Source organism: Onychostoma macrolepis, chromosome 20, assembly GCF_012432095.1.
Source record: "Onychostoma macrolepis isolate SWU-2019 chromosome 20, ASM1243209v1, whole genome shotgun sequence".
NCBI classification, from domain to species: Eukaryota; Metazoa; Chordata; class Actinopteri; order Cypriniformes; family Cyprinidae; genus Onychostoma; species Onychostoma macrolepis.
Genome location: NC_081174.1, coordinates 10,209,115 through 10,229,329, shown reverse-complemented (window position 1 = coordinate 10,229,329; position 20,215 = coordinate 10,209,115). Strand labels below are relative to the sequence as shown.

At 35.4% G+C, this 20,215-nt stretch overlaps 1 protein-coding gene across 1 annotated transcript; it reads right to left on the bottom strand.

Annotated features, from left to right (window-relative positions):
* Positions 1 to 1,062: 1,062 nt before the first annotated feature.
* oma1 (OMA1 zinc metallopeptidase) lies at positions 1,063 to 20,059 on the bottom strand. Its single transcript, XM_058756930.1, has 8 exons — positions 19,295 to 20,059; positions 17,248 to 17,476; positions 16,737 to 16,910; positions 15,244 to 15,351; positions 12,464 to 12,592; positions 11,070 to 11,144; positions 9,322 to 9,471; positions 1,063 to 2,725 (listed from the first exon to the last, which is right to left on the bottom strand). The coding sequence occupies exons 1-8, from the start codon at positions 19,672 to 19,674 to the stop codon at positions 2,462 to 2,464; spliced, it is 1,509 nt and encodes a 502-aa protein (XP_058612913.1). The 5' UTR covers positions 19,675 to 20,059; the 3' UTR covers positions 1,063 to 2,461.
* Positions 20,060 to 20,215: the final 156 nt, after the last annotated feature.

The following is a 20,215-nucleotide window of genomic DNA, read 5'->3' as shown; positions in this document are numbered from 1 at the left end:
AATATTCATGAACCCAGCAGCTCATTAATCCTTAGTGCGTTTTATATTGATGACAAATATGCATTCATACTTGGTTATTCTAATTACTAAGTTATATCATCATATAATATTAAATTATCATAATATTATATTATAATGCTTGACTGACTGATACTAAGTGTCAGTAGATAAATAGTGTAGATTAATGTACAATGTTTTATAATAATAATTTATTCTTTGTAGTGTCCATTTCATTAATTTAACATATTTAATATTGGGGGCATCCAAAGTTATTTGACATTTGAAAATTTTGTAAAAAAGTAACGCGATAGTTACTTTCCCTGGTAATTAGTTACTTTTATAATGATGTAACTCAGTTACTATTTGTGAGAAGTAACTAGTAACTATAACTAATTACTTTTTTAAAGTAACGTGCCCAACACTGGTGGTCTCAGTGGTTCTTCTGCTGTGAAAATGAACTATAACCAGCCCAGTCAATAAACTGTAGACTAATACAGAGAGCAGTAAACATCAACACCAAAGTGGCATCTCTCAGAGATAGGTCTTCCTCAGTCTGTATGGAAATGGCTGGTGGGTGGATGAGAGGACAAATACAGCCATCTGTTCAAAAATCCGCCCAGTAAGAGCAAATGCATCACTCTTCTCTTCCAATGTGGTGCTTTTCTCCTCCATTTCCCCTCGTTAGAGACCCAGAGTGCAGCGTCACATTTTTCTGACAGACAGAAACATGTTGCACTTTACGGGCACATCACTCTATAAAAAGTGGCCTCTAGGGGAGGAAGCACCAGCAGCAGATTGGCTGGCTTTATGTCAGCTTGCTTGGATGTTTTATGCTCTGCATTTGAAAGTAGGTACAAATGAAATAGTTTGAATCCTCCCTGTAAAATCAGATAAAGATGATGGCATTTATTTGCATGCATGGTCTAGGTTTTTTTTTTTTGCAGCCTATTCTCTAAAGAAATCATGTAAATCAGATAATGGTGCAACATATCCACAAAATCAGCATTTGCACAGCATAGTTTGAAGCTACTGTTGTAAATAACCCAGTATTTCTAAAATCTTGCCAGTAGTAAATACACTATTTTCATGTTGATTATGTTTGTTTAACAAAGATACAGCAAAAGCAGCATATAGTATAAAACTGAAAATGAAGCATTGCAATCGAGATACGTTGTGATGCTCCTCATGGTGAACTAACCTTCAGGTTCCAGGTCAAAAAACCTCAAAAAGTAGATTCCAGTGGTGTTTCAGGCACGGTGTAGCCTTCCATAATCCACTGCAAACTCATTCAGATTTGGTCCAATCAGTTCCTGAATTCCTTTATTCTTGTTAAATACTCAATTTGCACATTAAATAAGTCACATAATGGCAGGGGTCTCCAGCCCTGCTCCTGGAGAACTATAGTCCAACAGATTTCAGCTCCAAACCCAATCAGGGTGTTCAGGGTTACTTGTTAATAACAGACAGGTGTGTTGGAGCAGAGTTGGAAATGAAGTCTGCAGAACAGGAGCTCTCCGGGGTTGGAGATCTCTCCTTTATGAAAATACAATGGGTATGTAACTTATTGTCCAGCAATTATATAAAAATGTATATTTAAACCAAGTATCAGTCCCTTTGAAACACACTGTAAAGTGCTGTAACATCAAGTAATTTCAACAGGTTTCTGCATGATTGGGAATTTTGTAAAAGGATGAAATAATTCCTCATGCAAAAAGTAGTTTCCCTCGTGTTCTTGAGCTGCAAATTTGCCACATTGACCAATTAATAGCTAACTGATTTGAAAGATACAAAAAAAAGTCAGCTCATACATAAGTCTAAAAGCTGGAGACCCAAGACTGGTAAATTCATTTATCTTGTATGTAATTACAGTCACATATTCTTTACATTCATAGTACTCATACAGAGTACATTTAAAATAAACTTAACACTTGTCAAGAAAACAAGCGTTGGGCACATTTAGCGTCAGCTGCCCATTGATAAATCCTCTAAATAATTTAGTATGTCCAAAGCTCCGCACAGCTTCAAACAGTGACATTAGAGTTACATTACAGCCTGGAACCTATAGGGGACATTAAAGCAGAGGCAGATGTTTGATGAATAATGTACTGTACACCATAATGCATTCAACTTCACAGGGTTCTTATGCTAATAACATCATTAAAACCAATCAAAAGCCCATTTACAATTGCTCCATTATTAACATCACTGCACTGCTGCGGATGCTTGAAGGAGGAGCATAAACTCAAGCATCACACAAAAATGATGTACATACTCCCACTCAAATCATCTCCCAGACTAACTGACGTAGGTATCAAAGTGACAGCTAATCAAATGGATCAAAAAAAACTGTCTGGTTCTATCTGACAATCCTCTCAGTCCTTGTTCAGAGCTACTGGACTGGAAAAAGAGAAGTGAAAAGGAAAGCTTGAATTTGTCCCTGTCAGTCATGTTTGATCAAGTCTCATTTACTAAGCAGAGTTTGTGGCAGAGCGGATGTGGCCAGCACTCCTCCTAGCTGAGGCTGAGACCCCGGAGTCGGGACAGGAGGGGATTGAGGGAGCGGCAACATGACTCCAGCTCTCGGTTTCTCATTCTTTTCCTCTTGTGCTATCTTTTCTTGTTTTTTGGCGTTGTCCAGAAGCAATTTAACAGCCTGGTGGAAAATGACACGGGGGTCAGCTTCGGGGAGGGCAGGACAGTCACAGCGTGCACGGAGCTCCAAAGCCTATAACAACAGAGAATGACAGATTAATGCAATGCATTTAAGCTTTGACCTTTGACCTATGAACCCTCCATCTCTTCATCTTTACCCAGGTGACACTGCTTTTTAAGAATTGATGGATGGATGAAAACAGTGATATGCATGGATGGATGGATGGATGGATGGAAATAGTGATATGGATGGATGGATGGATGGATGGAAAGATGGATTAATGTAGTGACATGAAATTTGGATGAATATAAATAGTGATATGAAATCTGGATGGATGGATGAAAACAGTTACATTAAATTTGCATGAATGATGGCTGGAAATAGTGATATGAAATCTGGAAATAGTGAAAATCTGGATGGATGGATGGATGGATGGAAATAGTGATATAAAATCTGGATGGATGGATGGATGGATGGAAATAGTGATATGAAATCTGGATGGATGGATGAAAACAGTTGCATGAAATTTACATGAATGATGGCTGGAAATAGTGATATGAAACCTGGATGGATGGATGGAAATAGTGATATGAAATCTGGAAATAGTGATATGAAATCTGGAAATAGTGATATAAAATCTGGATGGATGGATGGAAATAGTGATATAAAATCTGGATGGATGGATGGAAATAGTGATATGAAATCTGGATGGATGGATGGATGGATGGATGGACTGGAGTAGTTATTCAAAAGATGGATATATGGAAATAGTGATATGAAACCTGGATGGATGGAATAATTACTCAAAAAAAATGAATGGATGCATACACTGAAATATACCATTTTGATGAACTGGAACAGTTATTCAAAGAAATGGATTAATGGAATGATGGAAATTGATCAAAAATCTAATGGATGGTTTGGAGTAGTTATTGAATGGAGGGATGGATGAACATAGACCAGGAAATCTTCTACATTAAATACATCCAGACTCTTTTATAAAGATTGATTTGACAAAAACACGGCCCCTACTGCGTCTCGTCTGTGACCTCTGAACTATGACCTTTGACCTCCATTAGGGGTGATGGAGAAACAGCCCTCATAACACTGGATCAATAATGTGCTATAAAACACGAGCAACCAGCACCAGCACAAAGGACACTTAACTTAAAATATTTTTCTAGTTAAATTATTATTCTGAACCATCTGCCCTGGGGAAAACATATCAGACAGAGCTGCTAAATACTCACTCAAACCAGGAAGACGGGCAGTTTTAAGCAACACTGCAATGTTTGAGAATCAGGCCATTAGGGATACTCTATAAAACAATTGACACTTGATGAAAGAGTGGCTGGAACAAAGCTTATTGAGAACAATTACCCAAGAGGGACACTTATGACCAGTGTGACACAGAACACTTTTAAAAAGCAGATGCATTCTTCAAAAGTAACAAGCATTGACTTAAAAAAAAAAAAAAAAAAAAAAACAGTACTGTCAAAGGAGTCAAAGAGTTCTGTTAATATATATCTAGTTTATATATATCTAGTGCTGCTAAGTTACAAATTTCTAAATATTTTCATTATCACAGATTTCTATTCTACTTCTATTGACTTCATAAATTATCAATTAATTTTGCTTCAAAAACAATGCCAGTAAAGCATGAAACTTGGTTGAATTCTGAATATAAATGTGTGAATATAGTAAATATATATATATAAAAATTAGCAATTACATTTTATATGTAAAATTGTTATCATATAAATACAAAATATAATAGTTGATGTATTTCTTTATAACTAAATAATCATTATACTATAACAATAAAAAACAATGCGCATTATAAAATTTTAGCAATAATAATACACATCTGTTCACATTTTGTCAGAACGATTTTTATTTAAGAATGAAAAATTACTTTTATTCAGCAAGAATAGATTAAATTGATCAAAAGTCACAGTAGAGACGTTTATAATGTTATAAAAGATTTCCATTTCAAATAAATGCTGTTCTTTTGAACTTTCTAGTCCTCAAATAATCCTGAAAAAATTAACAGTTTCCAAAAATATTAAGCAGCACATCTATTTTCTGCATTGATATCAGAATGATTTCTGAAGGATCATGTGACATTTCTACTGATTTATTTAATTTTTGTTAATAAATTGTCTATTCATTTTGCTTCAAAAACAATACCAATGCTGAATTCTAAATATAAATGTGTAAATATATAATAAATATGTACAATAAACAAAATATAGCAATGACATTTTATATATAAAATTAATACATATTACATAAATAAAAAGTATGGTAGCAAGATTGTTACAGTAAAAAAAATATATTTTATTATACAGTAGGTGACAAATTTAAAATATAGATAAATATTAGTTCCCACTTTAAATACATTTTTTTAAACTAATTTAAAATTTAAATAGTGTGATGATTGTTTTAGAATAAAGTAGCATATACAGTTAAATGACCTCCATGTGGTCTTTACACCCCTTTCACACTGATATGAAGGTCTTCAAGCAGGTCTTCACCCAGTTGTCACACATAAAACACCGCGTTAATGCCACTGGAAATCTGAACTTCATCAGACAGGTCACTCTCAAACAGTCACTCTTATATAAAGGCAACGACTACAAAATCCACTTGTATTCATGTTTAAAGCATCAGGAGACTGAGGGGAGTCCGCACACACACTTCACTATGGTAATTCTCATTAATGGGTACGTGGAGGACGAGTCTCCATTGGCTCAGGTTAAAGAGGGTGAGAACAGAGAGAGATAGAGGGCGTTTTAAAGTAACTTCCCGAAGGAGTAATAGCTTCCACTCAACAGAAACACACACGCATTACAGTTGATGGACAATTAGAGCCCTGGCCATCTGCTCCATCTGTGTTTGAAGCGTGCGAGTACGCAAGCAGGACTGTTAAGAGTTCAAGCTCAAGGTTAAGTAAGGCCCCTGCATGCCACTAAAATTCATACATTCACGCATCCTTCCGCCGCAGCTTTGCTTCGTATATTAGACAGACAGCCATTTGTGTAGCCACTGTTGCATGACGGGGAGAGACGAGAGAGCATGTTCATGTAGATGGCTGTCCACATTGCTATACAGTCTACAGTTCACTCTATACACAGTATGTTAACCTGAGCTCTTTGTTTAAAGCAGGTGGTCAAGGGTTGGCTGGTTAATATCATCCAGTTAGCCCCTGCTGGTAGATTCAGTAACTACACCAATCTGGCTTTCTATGCTGACGGCTGTAGCTGTGAATTTTGAAGGACTTTTTTTTTTGCATGTAACATACTGCAAATTGCAAATATTTCATCATTTTATAGTAGATGTTTTACTAGTGCCTGATCTTTTTTTTTTTTGAAGGCTTTTAAAAGCGTGAAATCGATTTATAATTTTCCATCTGCTGCCTAACATCACAAGATACTTACATAAACACTACAGTTACACGCATCCAGAACACAATAACACATGAACATGTACCGCAGGCCACAAAAATATCATTAAGACCAACCAACATCGCTTTAATATGACAGATGCAGGTGATTTTTTATAAAATTATGCTCCAAAACACGATTTGTAATCGTTGATCTATTTTCTATTTATTATAAGTAAATGATCATTATACTATAACAATAAATTTTAGCAATAATAATACACTTCTGTTCAAATGTTTTAGGTCAGTAAGATTTTTTTCATTCAGCAAGAATACATTAAATTGATCAAAAGTGACAATGAAGACTTTTATAATGTTATAAAAGTTTTTCCATTTCAAATAAATGCTGTTCTTTTGAACTTTTTATTTCTCAAATAATCCTGCAGATGTAAATTAGCTATTAGCTAACTCTGGTGCAATTACTTTTAATTGTACATTGTCCCTGTAAAAATAAACAATAAAGTAAAGTAAAGTAATCCTGACAAAAAATTTACATAGTTATCAAAAATATTAGGCAGCACAACTATTTTCAGCATTGATAATAACAATAAATGTTTCCTAAGCAGCAAGTCAGCATCTTAGAATGATTTCTGAAGGATCGTGTGACACTGAAGACTGGAGAAATCATGCTGAAAATTCAGCTTTGCAACACAGGAATAAATTACTTTTTAAAATATATTCAAACAGAAAACAGTTATTTTTCAATTCTAATAATATTTCACAATTTTGTTTCTGGATTTTTGATCTAATAAATGCAGCCTTGGTGAGCAAGACTGCATTTATTTGGAAAACAAAATCTTACCAACCCCAAATGGTACTGTAATTATAATAATAATTTATTTTCCTATTTTCTCTGGGTTTATTGTTCTCACATGAGAATGGAAATATGTTCACATTCTTTGCATTTCCTGCAGTGCATCCATGGCACAAGACACAAGTGTTAATCTGTTCTAGCAGTAAAACCAAAGGAACAAATGAAGCTAGTCTTCACCTCCTGAGTTACCTAGCTACAGCATCAAAGCCAAAATAAAATACATTATGAAAAAGACACTTAAGGCAAAGGAGTGGAATTTATCAAAGATTTGCACCAAGCAATCAAACAAAGATGAAAAACTTCGGACCGACAGCTGCAGCGCAGCAACATCAGAAGGATCACGATCACACCAACAGTGAGCCTCTAAACAGAAAATAATCAATATTTCCTTCAGGACATAGCCTTAAATTGTAAAATTATTATCTTGAGTGCACCATTATTGCATATAAATAATTATAAATCTCATTTACAGGAGAGGTGGATCATATTTATATCCAAATTGTAAATAATTTATGCTAGGGAAGTGGATTCATGGGCAAACTAGTGCAGGTGACACCTGGACCATAAACACTTTCTCAATCCAGACTGCCATCAAGTATGTCGTTATTTTATGAGAGGAAATTGTGTTTATTCAGAATCAAGCATGAGATTTTGATGGAGTTCAATTCATACTCCAACAAATCACTGTCATGCATTTCATGCAGTGCACTATATATCGTGATGTGCTGCATAATGGCTCACATGGTGAATTATTTAGCCTAAATCGCTTATGAAGTACTGATCTAAGGATTCCATCGTATGCATGTTGCGTTTTCTGACATCTCTGCGATTCATGGCTCTTGCGTTTGGTCTTCCCCTCCAGCAGAAGAACATTTATGTGTTCATTTCCACTATGAACGTGGTCTAAGGCATGTGTGTAGAGGGTTGAGTTTGCTCCAGAGCAGAGGGGTCTCTTGACGTCTCGTTAGCTTTGGTGCAGTCTGCGTGCCTTTCTGATGGATACTCTTTAAATCAAGAGAACAGTGTACCCAGGACATATACCTAAATACGGAAAACGGCTCGGCCTTGAAAAAGAGCTTGTGTGTTTCAAAGCTAATCCATTTCCATCAAAGCTAAAGATACTGTTTGGATCATCTCAAATCATAATGGTAAACATGATTATTAGGTTTTACACAAACTTGTAGAGGTCATTAAGCGAAGTGCTGCCATCATTAAAGACATACCAAACACTGACGTTCTGAAATTAATGTTCATTTTGAATTTATTCTTTTTCTCATAAGAGTAGAAATGCAAAATAGACGCTTTTTCACTAGTGGTCTCAGACTTTTGGACCCCAGTGAAGGTAAAATTATTTTTAACACAATAAAATGCTGCTCAGTGAGGAGAACTAAGAGTGCTATTAAAAAAATAATTAAGAAATATCATCGTATTGATTCAAACACACACGAAGAAACGGAAAAATAGACATTTTTCATTTTAAAAAACATTTTGAATTGCCAAATAAATGTATATATTTTTAAAAATCTTAAGTTAATATATCGTAACAGTAACAGTACATTAGAAATGCAGAATCCATTTTAAATGCAAAATTTTCTGAACCCATTTGCCAAATGCTTTTCTTTAGCAGTTGGTTGGCTGTGTAAAAATGCCATTGGATAGTTCACATGTGGGAGCAACCAATGACATTTTATCGATTGGCAAAAGGATAAAGAAAAGTAATCTGTAAATGCTTTATAAAATTCAAGTCAAATTATGGATTTAAAAAATATTTATCAATTTACTGTTAATTTTAATTAGATTTTAAATATCAATTAAATAATCTTAAATACTGAATATTTAAAGTAAACTTTTGTCTATTTGAAAATGTACTTATTTACATTTGAATTTTTTCATGATTATTTTATTTTATTTTTTAAGCAATACTTTTTGTCCTCCACAGTCCATATGTTTGGCACTTTTTTTTTTTTAAAGATTTATTTTTGGCATTTTTATGCCTTGATTCAGATAGGACAGTAAGTGGACAGGAAGCGACATGGGAGAGAGAGAGGGGGGCGGGATCGGGAAAGGTCCACGAGCTGGGACTCGAACTCGGGACGCCGGAAGCGCAACAGTATGTTTGCCACTTTTTTCAAGAAAACTGGAAATTACGAGGAAGGACAGGAAAATGGGATTGGGAATGCAAATGGGAAATGATGCATTGGCACCAAAGCTTAGCATGGTTAAAAACAAGTACACTAGCCCATGGCTTTGATGGTTCTTTCTTTTAGATCAATTCCTTAACCATTTGAAATGGTTATTACCTTCTCAGCTGCTACATGTTACGGTTTGCGTTTGTGTGGAAAGATTTCACTCATGTAGCCTTGTCTAACGATATCTAACGATGCATGTATTTGCTTTCGTGTGCTTTACCTCAGGGACGAGGCGGTCCAACTGTCTGACACGGTTTTGGTGGGAAGGATGTGTGGACAGCCACTCGGGGATGGTGGGTTCGCCTTTCAACTGATCATAGATCTCCATCTGCTGCCAAAAGACTGGGCCCGCCCTCACATCAGCACACGCCTGAAACACACACAAATCTCAATAAACACACATGCAGAGATGGTTTCCAGGCATGTTAAAGCCCCGCCATCATCAAAGGAAGCAAACAGAGAGATGACACACACACACAACCCCACGAGTGCTCGAAGCTCTGGACAGCGTCATTAGCTGGAGCCGAGAGCTGACTGGCTCACGGACAGCATGACTCATGACTAGTCTAGCAAGCCTTGCATCGTTACCGCAGCAACGGATCCGGGCCCGTTTACGAGCAGCACACGGCCCGTTATTACTACTATAAGAGATGGAAGGGAATTGACTGTTTCTCCATAATGATGCCAAGCATGGGATCAGGAGACATGCTGTCAGGAAGAGCACTACACCGTGAATCAGATCACTGCCACATAGAGAGAAAACGCATCCGGCAAGCAGTTTGTAAAGAAACAGTGCCATCTAGAGGTCATGTAGGTTACTGTGACTATAAATAACTAATAAAAAGCAGGTTCCGCAGCAGGGAATTGCATTTTTTTATCCACTTTTCTAGTAAGTAGAAGTAACTAATTATTAGCTATACAGCTTTTATTTGGTGTGACATTATTCTAAAATATGCCATGCTTTCAAAAGTTAATTTATTTGTCATTTGTAATTTATTAGTCAAGTTTTTATTGTTTTTTTTCTTTCTTGTTTTCTTGTGATCTTGACATTCCCAAAAGCTGTTTTCATCATCACGATTTAAACTGCTCATGATCTCGACATAACAAAAGATGTTTTCTCATGATTCAACTGATAGCAGCACTAACTGGCTTACCATATTAAATAAAAAAAAATAACTCCATTTTGATGAGAAGCTGTCCTAAATCTAATGGTCAGATTATATCTATCCTACATGACGAATAAAAATAACAATGCAATATAATTTTATTTCAAATGGATAAGGAAGTTAAAGTGGGTTGAATCCAAGGTGCTCTAAAAGAGTTTTAAATAATTATGCGCATTTACATTCAAATGCTAATTGATTTACATATAACAGTTAACTTAAAAAAAAATTTCAGTAATTAAAATTAGCTGAAATAAAAAAAATAAATAAATACTAGTTAACTAAACTAACTACAATGTAAAAAAATTTAAAAAAAATAAAAGTTGAGAAAACTTAAGTTTGTTTATACAACAAAAAGTTGAGAAAACCTCCTTTTTCTCAACTTTTGATTTTTTTACCATGTTAAACTAATAATTAACAGAAAAAAAAAATTCTAAAACAACACTGAGCTATAAACAGCTTAAATCATATTTATTTAGCCTGATTTTCTGAACAGAAAGTGTTAATTGTGACAATTCGTGGAATTTTCATCAAGCCCGACACAATGTTTTACAAACAATGGTTAATTCAGTTACGGGGTGTAAAAACACGCTCAACACCAAAGGTCTACTTGCAGCGATGCTTCTGCTACGCAGCACTGCACTGCTTATTCATGCACTGCAAATTATGGAACATGTATATAAATGTAAATTATGTAACAGATGCTTACACTGTCAAACTGGACTTAAAGTGCATTTTATGTACACATTTTATCAATGTGTTCCCTTGGAATTGAACCCTGATAATAATAAAATTTCTGCAGTACCTTGGCAGCCAGTTGCAGGCCAACCTGGTCCGCCTCTGCCTCCAGCTTACGACTGAAGGGCCGGTCAAATAAGAACTACAAGACAGACAGAGAAAATGAGAGAGAGAATATGCAGTTTAATGAGCTATTCTGACAGAGCACACAGAGGCTATATTGAGTAAACAAAGGAAGATGGACAGAATGAAGTGAACCATATTTGGAGAACAAAATGACTAGGAGATAAAAAGCTTAACCATTAAAATGTAATTTATTTTAAAAGTAATGGGAAAAGACGATGAAAAACAGGGGGATAAAAAGCGATGAAAATATCCACATTAAAAGGAGAGCAAGAGAGTACACAGTATCTTAAAAGAAAAGCACCATAAAAAACCAAAGTACAATTAAATTTAAAGTGGACCTTTGTTTCACACCGCACAGTGATTCAGAAAATGCAAATTCAATATCCATTTAGAAGGCAAATAAATGTAGCTGAATTCTAAGCAACCACAAATTGAAGTCCTTAGAAACCCAAATAAGATCTCCTCTGAGATATTGTTATTGTTTTACAATGGTTGCAAGAGAGTACTTGAGAAGGTTTCTTTGAGCTCGAGTAGAGGAGTATAATTCACGTTTAAAGGGTCTTTTAGGGATTTTAGAATCAATATTTAAGGAGTGTTTGCATCATTAATGGACAAACCCAACCTAAACAGAGTCCCATCAATGTCTTATGCTTAATTCTGAGCAAACAAAATTGAATAAAAACACAATATGTATACACATAATCAGTTAGTAATATTTTTTTTTAATTAACTTTATTACTTTTATTCAGAAAGGACACATTAAATTGGTCAAAAGTGACAACAAAGACATTTATAATCATAAAAATCCTGTAAATCCTGTAAAAATATAAAAACAGTTTCCACAAAAATATTATACAGCACAACACTGATAATAATAAGAAATGTTCCTTGATATTAGATTGATAGACTTATGATTAAATAATAGAATGACACTAATTTATGGAAAATACATGAGTGAAAATGCAGCTTTGCCATCACAGAAATAAACATTTATCATTTTAAAATATATTAAAACAGAAAACAGTTGCTTTAAATTGTAACACTATCTTACAATAAAAATACATATATATAAAAATAGAATTATATATATATATATATATATATATATATATATATGCAAAATATTTTAAAATAAACGATTTATTTAAAAATGCTTTAAAAAAAAAATGGATGTGATATTTATTTACAAAAACGTTTTACATTTTCAAACAGACTGGGAAAATGAAATGGTTTGATTAACTGTGAGTGGGAACATGTCATTGGTCATTGGAAAGGAGGCAGATTATTAATCAGTTGAAAAAAGAGAAAGAGAGAGATCGTAAGGTCAGCTGTCACCTGCACTAGTTTGCCCTGAATCCACTGGCCCAGCACGGCTAAACTATCCCGGGGACAGATTGCCCAGATCGCCGTTAACAGGATGAGAGACAACAGCTCCACCACGTGAGACAAACTGGCCTGCTCTGCCTGAGAAAGAGAGAGAAATTCATTATGGGCTTCTGTTTTTGTTGATTTCCTCATTTATCTACTATGCTAATTTGTTTGTATTTCGGTGTTAAGAACCTCTTTTTTTAAATCTTGCTTAACAGCCAATTCTTTGACAGCATTCCCAATTAGAAACAATGTAGAAAAACAAACAAAAAGAAACAAGCAATTTAGCAAAAAGAGACATAATGAATCACACTGAATTGTAATTGCGATACACATTGTATTGAAAGAAGGGCAACAGATATGCCAAAACACATGTCCATGAGTGGCCGGGTACATGCTGCAAAGCAGATTTGTTGGGTAATTATGTCAGCTTAATGGTCATACAGTTGTATATGATAATAAAAGGTGTTGAAGGAGCATTCTGAGATTATTGCTTGTGATAAGTGTATACAGTAATGGGAATCATACTGTTATATAATCATTTAACCTATTGCAATAGCTTATTTGCATTAAGAACATAGTATAATACGGAGGATGACGTGACCCTTCGGCAGCAATGCACGCATAGTCCTTCGCTCTGCTCACTTTGTCAGAAATTGTATATATCTTGTCAGTAAATTTTGAACCACTCTTTATTTAGCTCACTATGAGTACCCCAGCAGTCAAGGACAGCCGGAAAAAAGAGTGAACAATCGCCAATAAAGAAAAAATTCAAAGATTCCACCATCTTCAGAGAGGATCTCGATGCTGCTACAGCTAACGGTATTAAGCTAGCGCTTAAAGAGCAACAAAGTACTCGATTCGGTAGTGGCTTCGACTGTGAGAAGCGATAGACTCTGTACTGACCCCAGCACTCCGTGATCTACATTTGGATGTACAAACGAACAACAACATACTTTTATTTATTCTGCTTTTCTTTTAAAAGGACTATGCATCTGGTGGATTGGTATCTAGGATACATACTAATGTTTACATGTCACTGGCAGTATGGCACTGGTTTTGTTTCTCTTCACTTAGACAGTATCTTGGCATTACGAGCACAAAATGCATGTTCTGAATATCTTATCATTGAATGTGAATGGCCTAAATTCTCCTATTAAGCGTACCCAGATATTAGAATATTTAATATCGAATAAATCGATTTCCTGTGCCCTGATACAAGAGTCTCAGTTAAAACAATGTGATGTGGCACGTTTTCAAAACAAGTATTACAAACTGGCAGCCTTCTCTTGTGCTCCTAATACAACTAAGGGAGTGCTTATCTTAGTCGATCGGAAGTTACATTTAACTATTGAACATACCGGGAGTGATGATGAAGGTAGATTTGTTTTTATACGCTGTAAAATACATAATGACAGGTTAGCACTGGTCTCCATTTACTGCCTGAATGAGGCAGACAGTGCATTTTTCACAAATATTTCCAATATATTACTTGAGCGGATGAATTGTCCTTTAGTGATGGGTGGTGATTTTATTGCTGTTTTAAATCCTGCACTGGATAAATCTCACCCTGATACTACGGCTAACCCATCCTCTAAGTTATTGAATCAATTTATCACTGAACTTAATGTAATCGAACTTTGGAGAATCCAGAATACAACATCTAAGGACTTCACTTTTAACAACACACCCTTATGGCACAACTTTAATTTTTTATGTGGAAATCGATCATTTGTTCAGCCCTCTTGGTCTACATTGGGCAGAAACACATGCGGTGACTTATATGATAAACAGTAATAATTTTATTACAATATAAATTTTATATTTTAATATTTTAAAATGTACAAAATTTTCTGTGATGACAAAGCTGATTTTTCAGCAGCAATTACTTCAGTCTTTAGTGTCACATGATGCTTCACAAATCATTCTAATAGGCTGAATATGAATAAACAAATCAAATAAATAGGGTGTGTCAATTATAAGATATTTTTAATCTTGCTTGTAGCTATCAGAATAAAACAATCGTTGAGACAGTGTGCATGCAGGTTTGAAATCTGTTCCAGCATCTGCTAGCTTGTTACGGTTTGAAATAACAAAGGAAGCACTCGTGAGTCTAACAGCGTGTTGCTTGGCTTTAAAGGGACTTTTTAGTGTCACAGAAAAATGTACGAAATCAATTTGGTTTTTCACAACCACGTCATATTAGACCTGATATCAGCGTTAAGCTCCTTCACCCTTAACCAGACCCACAAGCACGCAGTGATGCAACAGCTCTGAAACTAAAACATCTCTTTAAACCGAACCCTTAACAGCGCTTAGTGCCTTCGAGACAGGACGCCTCCTTCTCTTCATTTAAACCAAGAGAAGAGATGAAAGTAAAACATGACACACGCAAAAGAGAGATAAAGCGAGCACTTGAATCTAATGAAGGGTCTTTTACTTCCGAAAAAAAGCTGAGGGACACAGCAAAGGAAGTACAAATTTAGTTTGATCCAAACTATAAAAGCCAGAGGCAGTGTGAAGACCCTACAACCATCTGACAATGGGGAGCAAACCATGTAATACATTAAATTTAAATCAAAATGACCCTAAGGGAGAGATTACTTACAGAAATTTAACACTACACTTGGATACTTTACTTTCAGCATAATTCATTATTGGATTAAAATAGATCCTGATAAAATGACAAAAATAATGTCCATTTGGGTGTTTCTGTGCAGAGGTTTGACAGTGTGGGCGGGACTTACAGCATGACCAATCAGAGCGTGAGCCATCTCGTGTCCCAGTATAAAGACCAGCTGATGGATGTCTGCTACAGCCTCCAGCATTCCTGTGAAGATGAAGACCTTTCCATTCTGACACACACACACAATCATTCCATCAGAATAATTTTCTCCTCTAGTAATCAGTTTCAAGATTTTCTTTAATCATTTGCAGTGAATTAAGAACATACTTCTCTCTCTACATGAGAACTAAACTATATGAAGAAAAAAAGTTCATGCACATAGCTAATAAGAGAAAATGTCCAAAACTGTATGGGTAATTTATTTCACAAACTGGAAAATCAAGAATGAGTATTAGATTACAAAGTATCTATCTATCTATCTATCTATATCTATATTTTTTTTTATTATTTTTTTTTTTTTGTATATGTCTTTTACAACGATTTTGATGAAATAGGGACATATACATACTATATATTTACGTATACATACTACAATGAAATAGGGACATAAACACACTACTGTTCAAGTTTTAAGGCCATTGCACACGGAGTCCAAAATTTTCGCATGCGTTTTTCCATTTTTCCGTATTTTTGCAATGGATGCGAAAACGCAGAAAATTGAACCTGATCCAATAATTTTTTATGACGGACGAAAGTTTCGGCGGCAGTGTGTTAACGTGACAGACACAACGTGAGGTCATATTTATTTTTTAACATGCGAAAATTTTGGACGAAACTTTCGGACTCAATGTGCAATGGCCTTTATGCTAACAAAGGCTGCATTTTACAACAGAGTAAAAACAGAAATATTGTAAAATATTATTACAATTACTAATTACTATTAAATAGAAATTAAATAGCTATTTCTATGTTCTATTTTATTATATTTTAAAATAATTTATTTCTGTGTTGGCAAAGCTACATTTTCAGCCTTCATTACTAGTCTTTAGTGTCACATGATCTTTCAGAATTCATAATATTCTGGTGTTTGCTGTTCAAGAAACATTTTTTCTTATTATCAATGTTATAAACAGTTGTGTTGCTTAATATTTTCATTAAAAATGGTCAGTTTTTTTATTTTATTTAAATAGCACCATTTATTTGGAATATGAATATGTTGTAGCATAAGAAATGTCTTTACTGTCACATCAGTTTAATGTCAATTAAATTAATTTTTTCATTGCTAAATTTATTTTGTCATTGTTTACTGACCCTAAATGTTTGAACAGTTGTGTATATTGAGCATATGTAGTATTACTTTTCCTGAAAGTACTGTATCAGATATTGTGTATCTTTTTATTGGTGTATGTATATAATGTTCAACATACAATAGTGAAAGTGAAAGAGGTTGAAGAAGCAAGTCATCTAAACATAAGCAATCTCTAAGATGGATGAATTCTTTGCGGTCAGAGTTGCTTCTAAAAATTGCCAAAAAAATGTAAATGATTAAAAGAATTAATAGATTTGGTTGATTTTTTTAGAGAAAGCCTTTGGTTGTTACCAGATATGACTCACAGGCAAAACAAACGCATTGATTGTAGGGCCGTCCACCACATGAACCGTCCAGGGGACAGAGGAAATCTCAGCAATGTCCTGGTTTCTCTCGGCCAGAATCCGAACCACTAGCTCCACCGCCTGATGCCTGGGATCCGATGGAGCGATCAGGGAATCCTTAAACTCCTCCATATACTGAGAGAGAGAATGAAGGAGAAAGAGGACCAAGAGTCGAAATAAAATGAAATGAAACACCACATTTAATTTTCATAATATCCATTTGCACAAAAAAAAATAAAATAAATCTAATTCACACAAATCATTTTGGACCAGCTTGAGGCATGTTGTTCATGAAATATTGTTATTGATCATTGTGATGAGTGGGGCGGGGCCTCGCCCTCAGCCCCGCCCCACTCGTCACAATCATAAATTCATATGAACTGAACTGGTTGCAACCACAAAAAAAAAACACAGAAAACAGACTAAACAAGTTGTGTGGACATGACCAAAAACTGCACGACTGAAGTCGTACCGTTTCCGCAGTGACCTGAGCCAGTTTCATGAAGTTCTCCCTGCTGAACACCAGCAGTCGGGTCCTGCCTGTAACTGGAGATTCATCCAGATGAGTTAGTAAAAAGAGGGAGACGAAGAACAGCAGTCCTGCCCCAGCTCCAACAAAGTGCCAGCGTCTACGCCATGTCCATTCACGAAACAGCTGCTTTTTACTGGGCGGCAGAGCCAACCACCATTTTCTAATGCTCCTAGAGACAGAGAGGGTGTAAACATTAAATCAGAATTTTATATCATAAATCCTTAGCTCACCCTCACTAAAAATCAAGAACTGTGGTGTCATGACCTGCCATATGCACCCCATTTAGTAACCACAGTATTAATAAGTGCATGGAGACAGTATACGCCAAGGACTTTGGTAGATTTCTGCTTTGGTTTCACAACCTGCAGAACATTTGGTGGATTTTCTGCAGGTTATGTGAAGCTGAAGCATTTTTGTAAACTGTTCTGGATTATAAATTCCTTAAATGTGCACGTTCACTACGGTGTTCACTACTTTTTTTGGGGGGAAAAAATTTACTTTTATTCAGCAAGAATGCATTAAAAGAATTAAAAATGACAATGAAGAGTTTTACAGTGTTACTGCTATATGTATATTTAACATGTATTTAACTAGTTGATGAATGCTTTGAAGCAATTATTTGAATGAACGCTTTGAAGCGCATATCAACAAAGACTACAGAATACCTTAAAGGGACTTTGATGTCAAAGTCGTGCGTTTTCAGTAAACGAGGCTTTGTTACTCCTCGTATTACTCCTCGTATTTTAAGGATATTTATTTTCTAATTGCATTTAATATTATTTCGATTAAACATTTGCAATGGGTTTGTAAAAACTGTTTTTATGCATCTATTATATTTTGTTACAGATACACAGTTTTGACCAGCAGGCGTCACTAGCGTGTGGTGTACAGAATGCTTCGAATCAGTGAATCATGTTTGTTCAGGTGATTCGAAGCTTCGAAGAGGTTCGTTCTGCCACCGCAGAACCCTGATTTCACCGTAATATTCTAGTTGATTTAGTGTAAATACAGTTTAAAATATATTTAGAAAAAAAGTTATGTAAACGTATTAGTATCAGCTATTAATTGGGTATTGGAAAAAATAAATAAAAATACTGAATGGATTTAAAATGTTGCTAATACATCAATCACTGACCATAATATTAACAATATGTATCTACAAAGAATTAGATTTAGTTATCTGACACATTTTTTATTAAAAAACAGTATAGATTTCAAATATTGGCCATCCTATTCATTATCAACCGCTTTTATATATATAGGCCTATAAAAAAGCCAAACAAATTTAGCAACAACACTTAATTAGCTCTAACTGATGCAGTGCGTAGATTTTATTTCTTAAACACAGCAGAAAAAGTACCCATGTTCATATTCCAGGATGACAATGCAAAGATTCATCAGGCTCAAATTATGAAAGATCGGCCAGCACAGAGTCGTGACCTTAACCTCACTAAATGTCTTTGGCTGAGATCTTGTCTTGACAATGGGAGAGTCGAACCACTTTGGAAAGTTTACTCCAGCACATCCTGAAGACTTCTAATAGGGTTAAGCTCAGGACTCTGTGGTGGCCAATTCATACATGAACGATGCCCGAATCACTTCTGCACAATTTGGATCCAGCATGACATTAATGTCATGCTGGAATATGTACATAGGTACGTCTTCCAACATGGTTAAGAAATAAAAAGCTACACAATCAATTAAGATTAAAAGAATTGTTGCAGCCAGAAACATATTAACCACTGCAATAAAAATCCAATCCTAGACTCTTGACTGTTTGCTTATTTAAATCTAAATGTTTTGTTTTTTGCCCAAGCAATGTATCATATCATGGGCATCAGCATCAGCCATAATACCTGGTGCATCACTCTTGCTACCACTGTTCACTGATTCACCAGCTTCATCTGTTCTTGACAAAGGCTGATGGCTGAAAATGGGGAAGTGTGTCATTCTCATCAAGGTCATTAAGTATTTGTTTAAAACTCACCTGCCCAGTATGATGGCCATGAGCTTCTGCAGAGGCTTCAGCACCATCCATATGAAGGGTGCAGGTAAAGCTCTCAGTCTGCCCGAGCTGTGAAACTCACGCGTGGACTGAGTGATGAACGGATGAACTGAAGGTCTGAATGCTGTTATACAGACGCTGAGTCTTGATCTTGATCTCAGACAGAGAGATGTGACAGATCCTCCTGGTTTCAGAGAGGTAGATGAGTTTGTCCTGAGATCAGTCCGAGCAGAGGCGAAGAGTGATGGACGGCAGTGAAACTGTCTCTGTCCACACCATCTGACCACTGAATCAAACCGGTTTAATGACCTTATGCTGGACAACATGTCGAGTTTGACCAGGCGAAGACAAATCTGCTCCATTGTTTTTATAAACTACACTGAACGTTCAACTTTACCCTTGTTTGCGTAATAATTACAATGACAAGCTAAGTCATAGTTTTAGGTTATATTGGGCACATTATACATTTAAAATTCACATATTAATGTCACTGTCTTAAAGCAAAGTAGTAAGTCTATAAAAGTCCACGTTATAGCAAGTGTGATGATCTGATTAACCTGATCGCTAAAACTTTCAGCGTTGCTAGACTTTCATTGCTACAACTCCTTAATTATAGACATTAATTATTTAAAGTTTATCCGTCTGTTTTGAGAAGTTCTTCACTGTAAAGATGCCCTCGAAACTCTCCTCCATGTACTTCATTGCTACAGTTAAAAACACTCCCCCTGCCAACTGCAACACTTCACAGTGGTTCCGCCCTTCAGTCACAATAATTCACCAACTTTAACACTACAGCTACTTTCATTAAATCTTCCAGACTTTTTACTCGCTTTCAGTAGAGAATACGCAATTATACGTAGCTTCGTTAATTCTGCAGTTTAATAACACTTTATTGTGTCTGTT

Coding starts and splice junctions, on each gene's coding strand:
- oma1 (XM_058756930.1), bottom strand. CDS start 19,674: ATGGAGCAGATTTGTCTTCGCCTGGTCAAACTCGACATGTTGTCCAGC. Junction 17,477..19,294: donor ATGGCCATCATACTGGGCAG/GTGAGTTTTAAA, acceptor CTCTGTCTCTAG/GAGCATTAGAAAATGGTGGT. Junction 15,352..16,736: donor TCAATGCGTTTGTTTTGCCT/GTGAGTCATATC, acceptor TGTGTGTGTCAG/AATGGAAAGGTCTTCATCTT.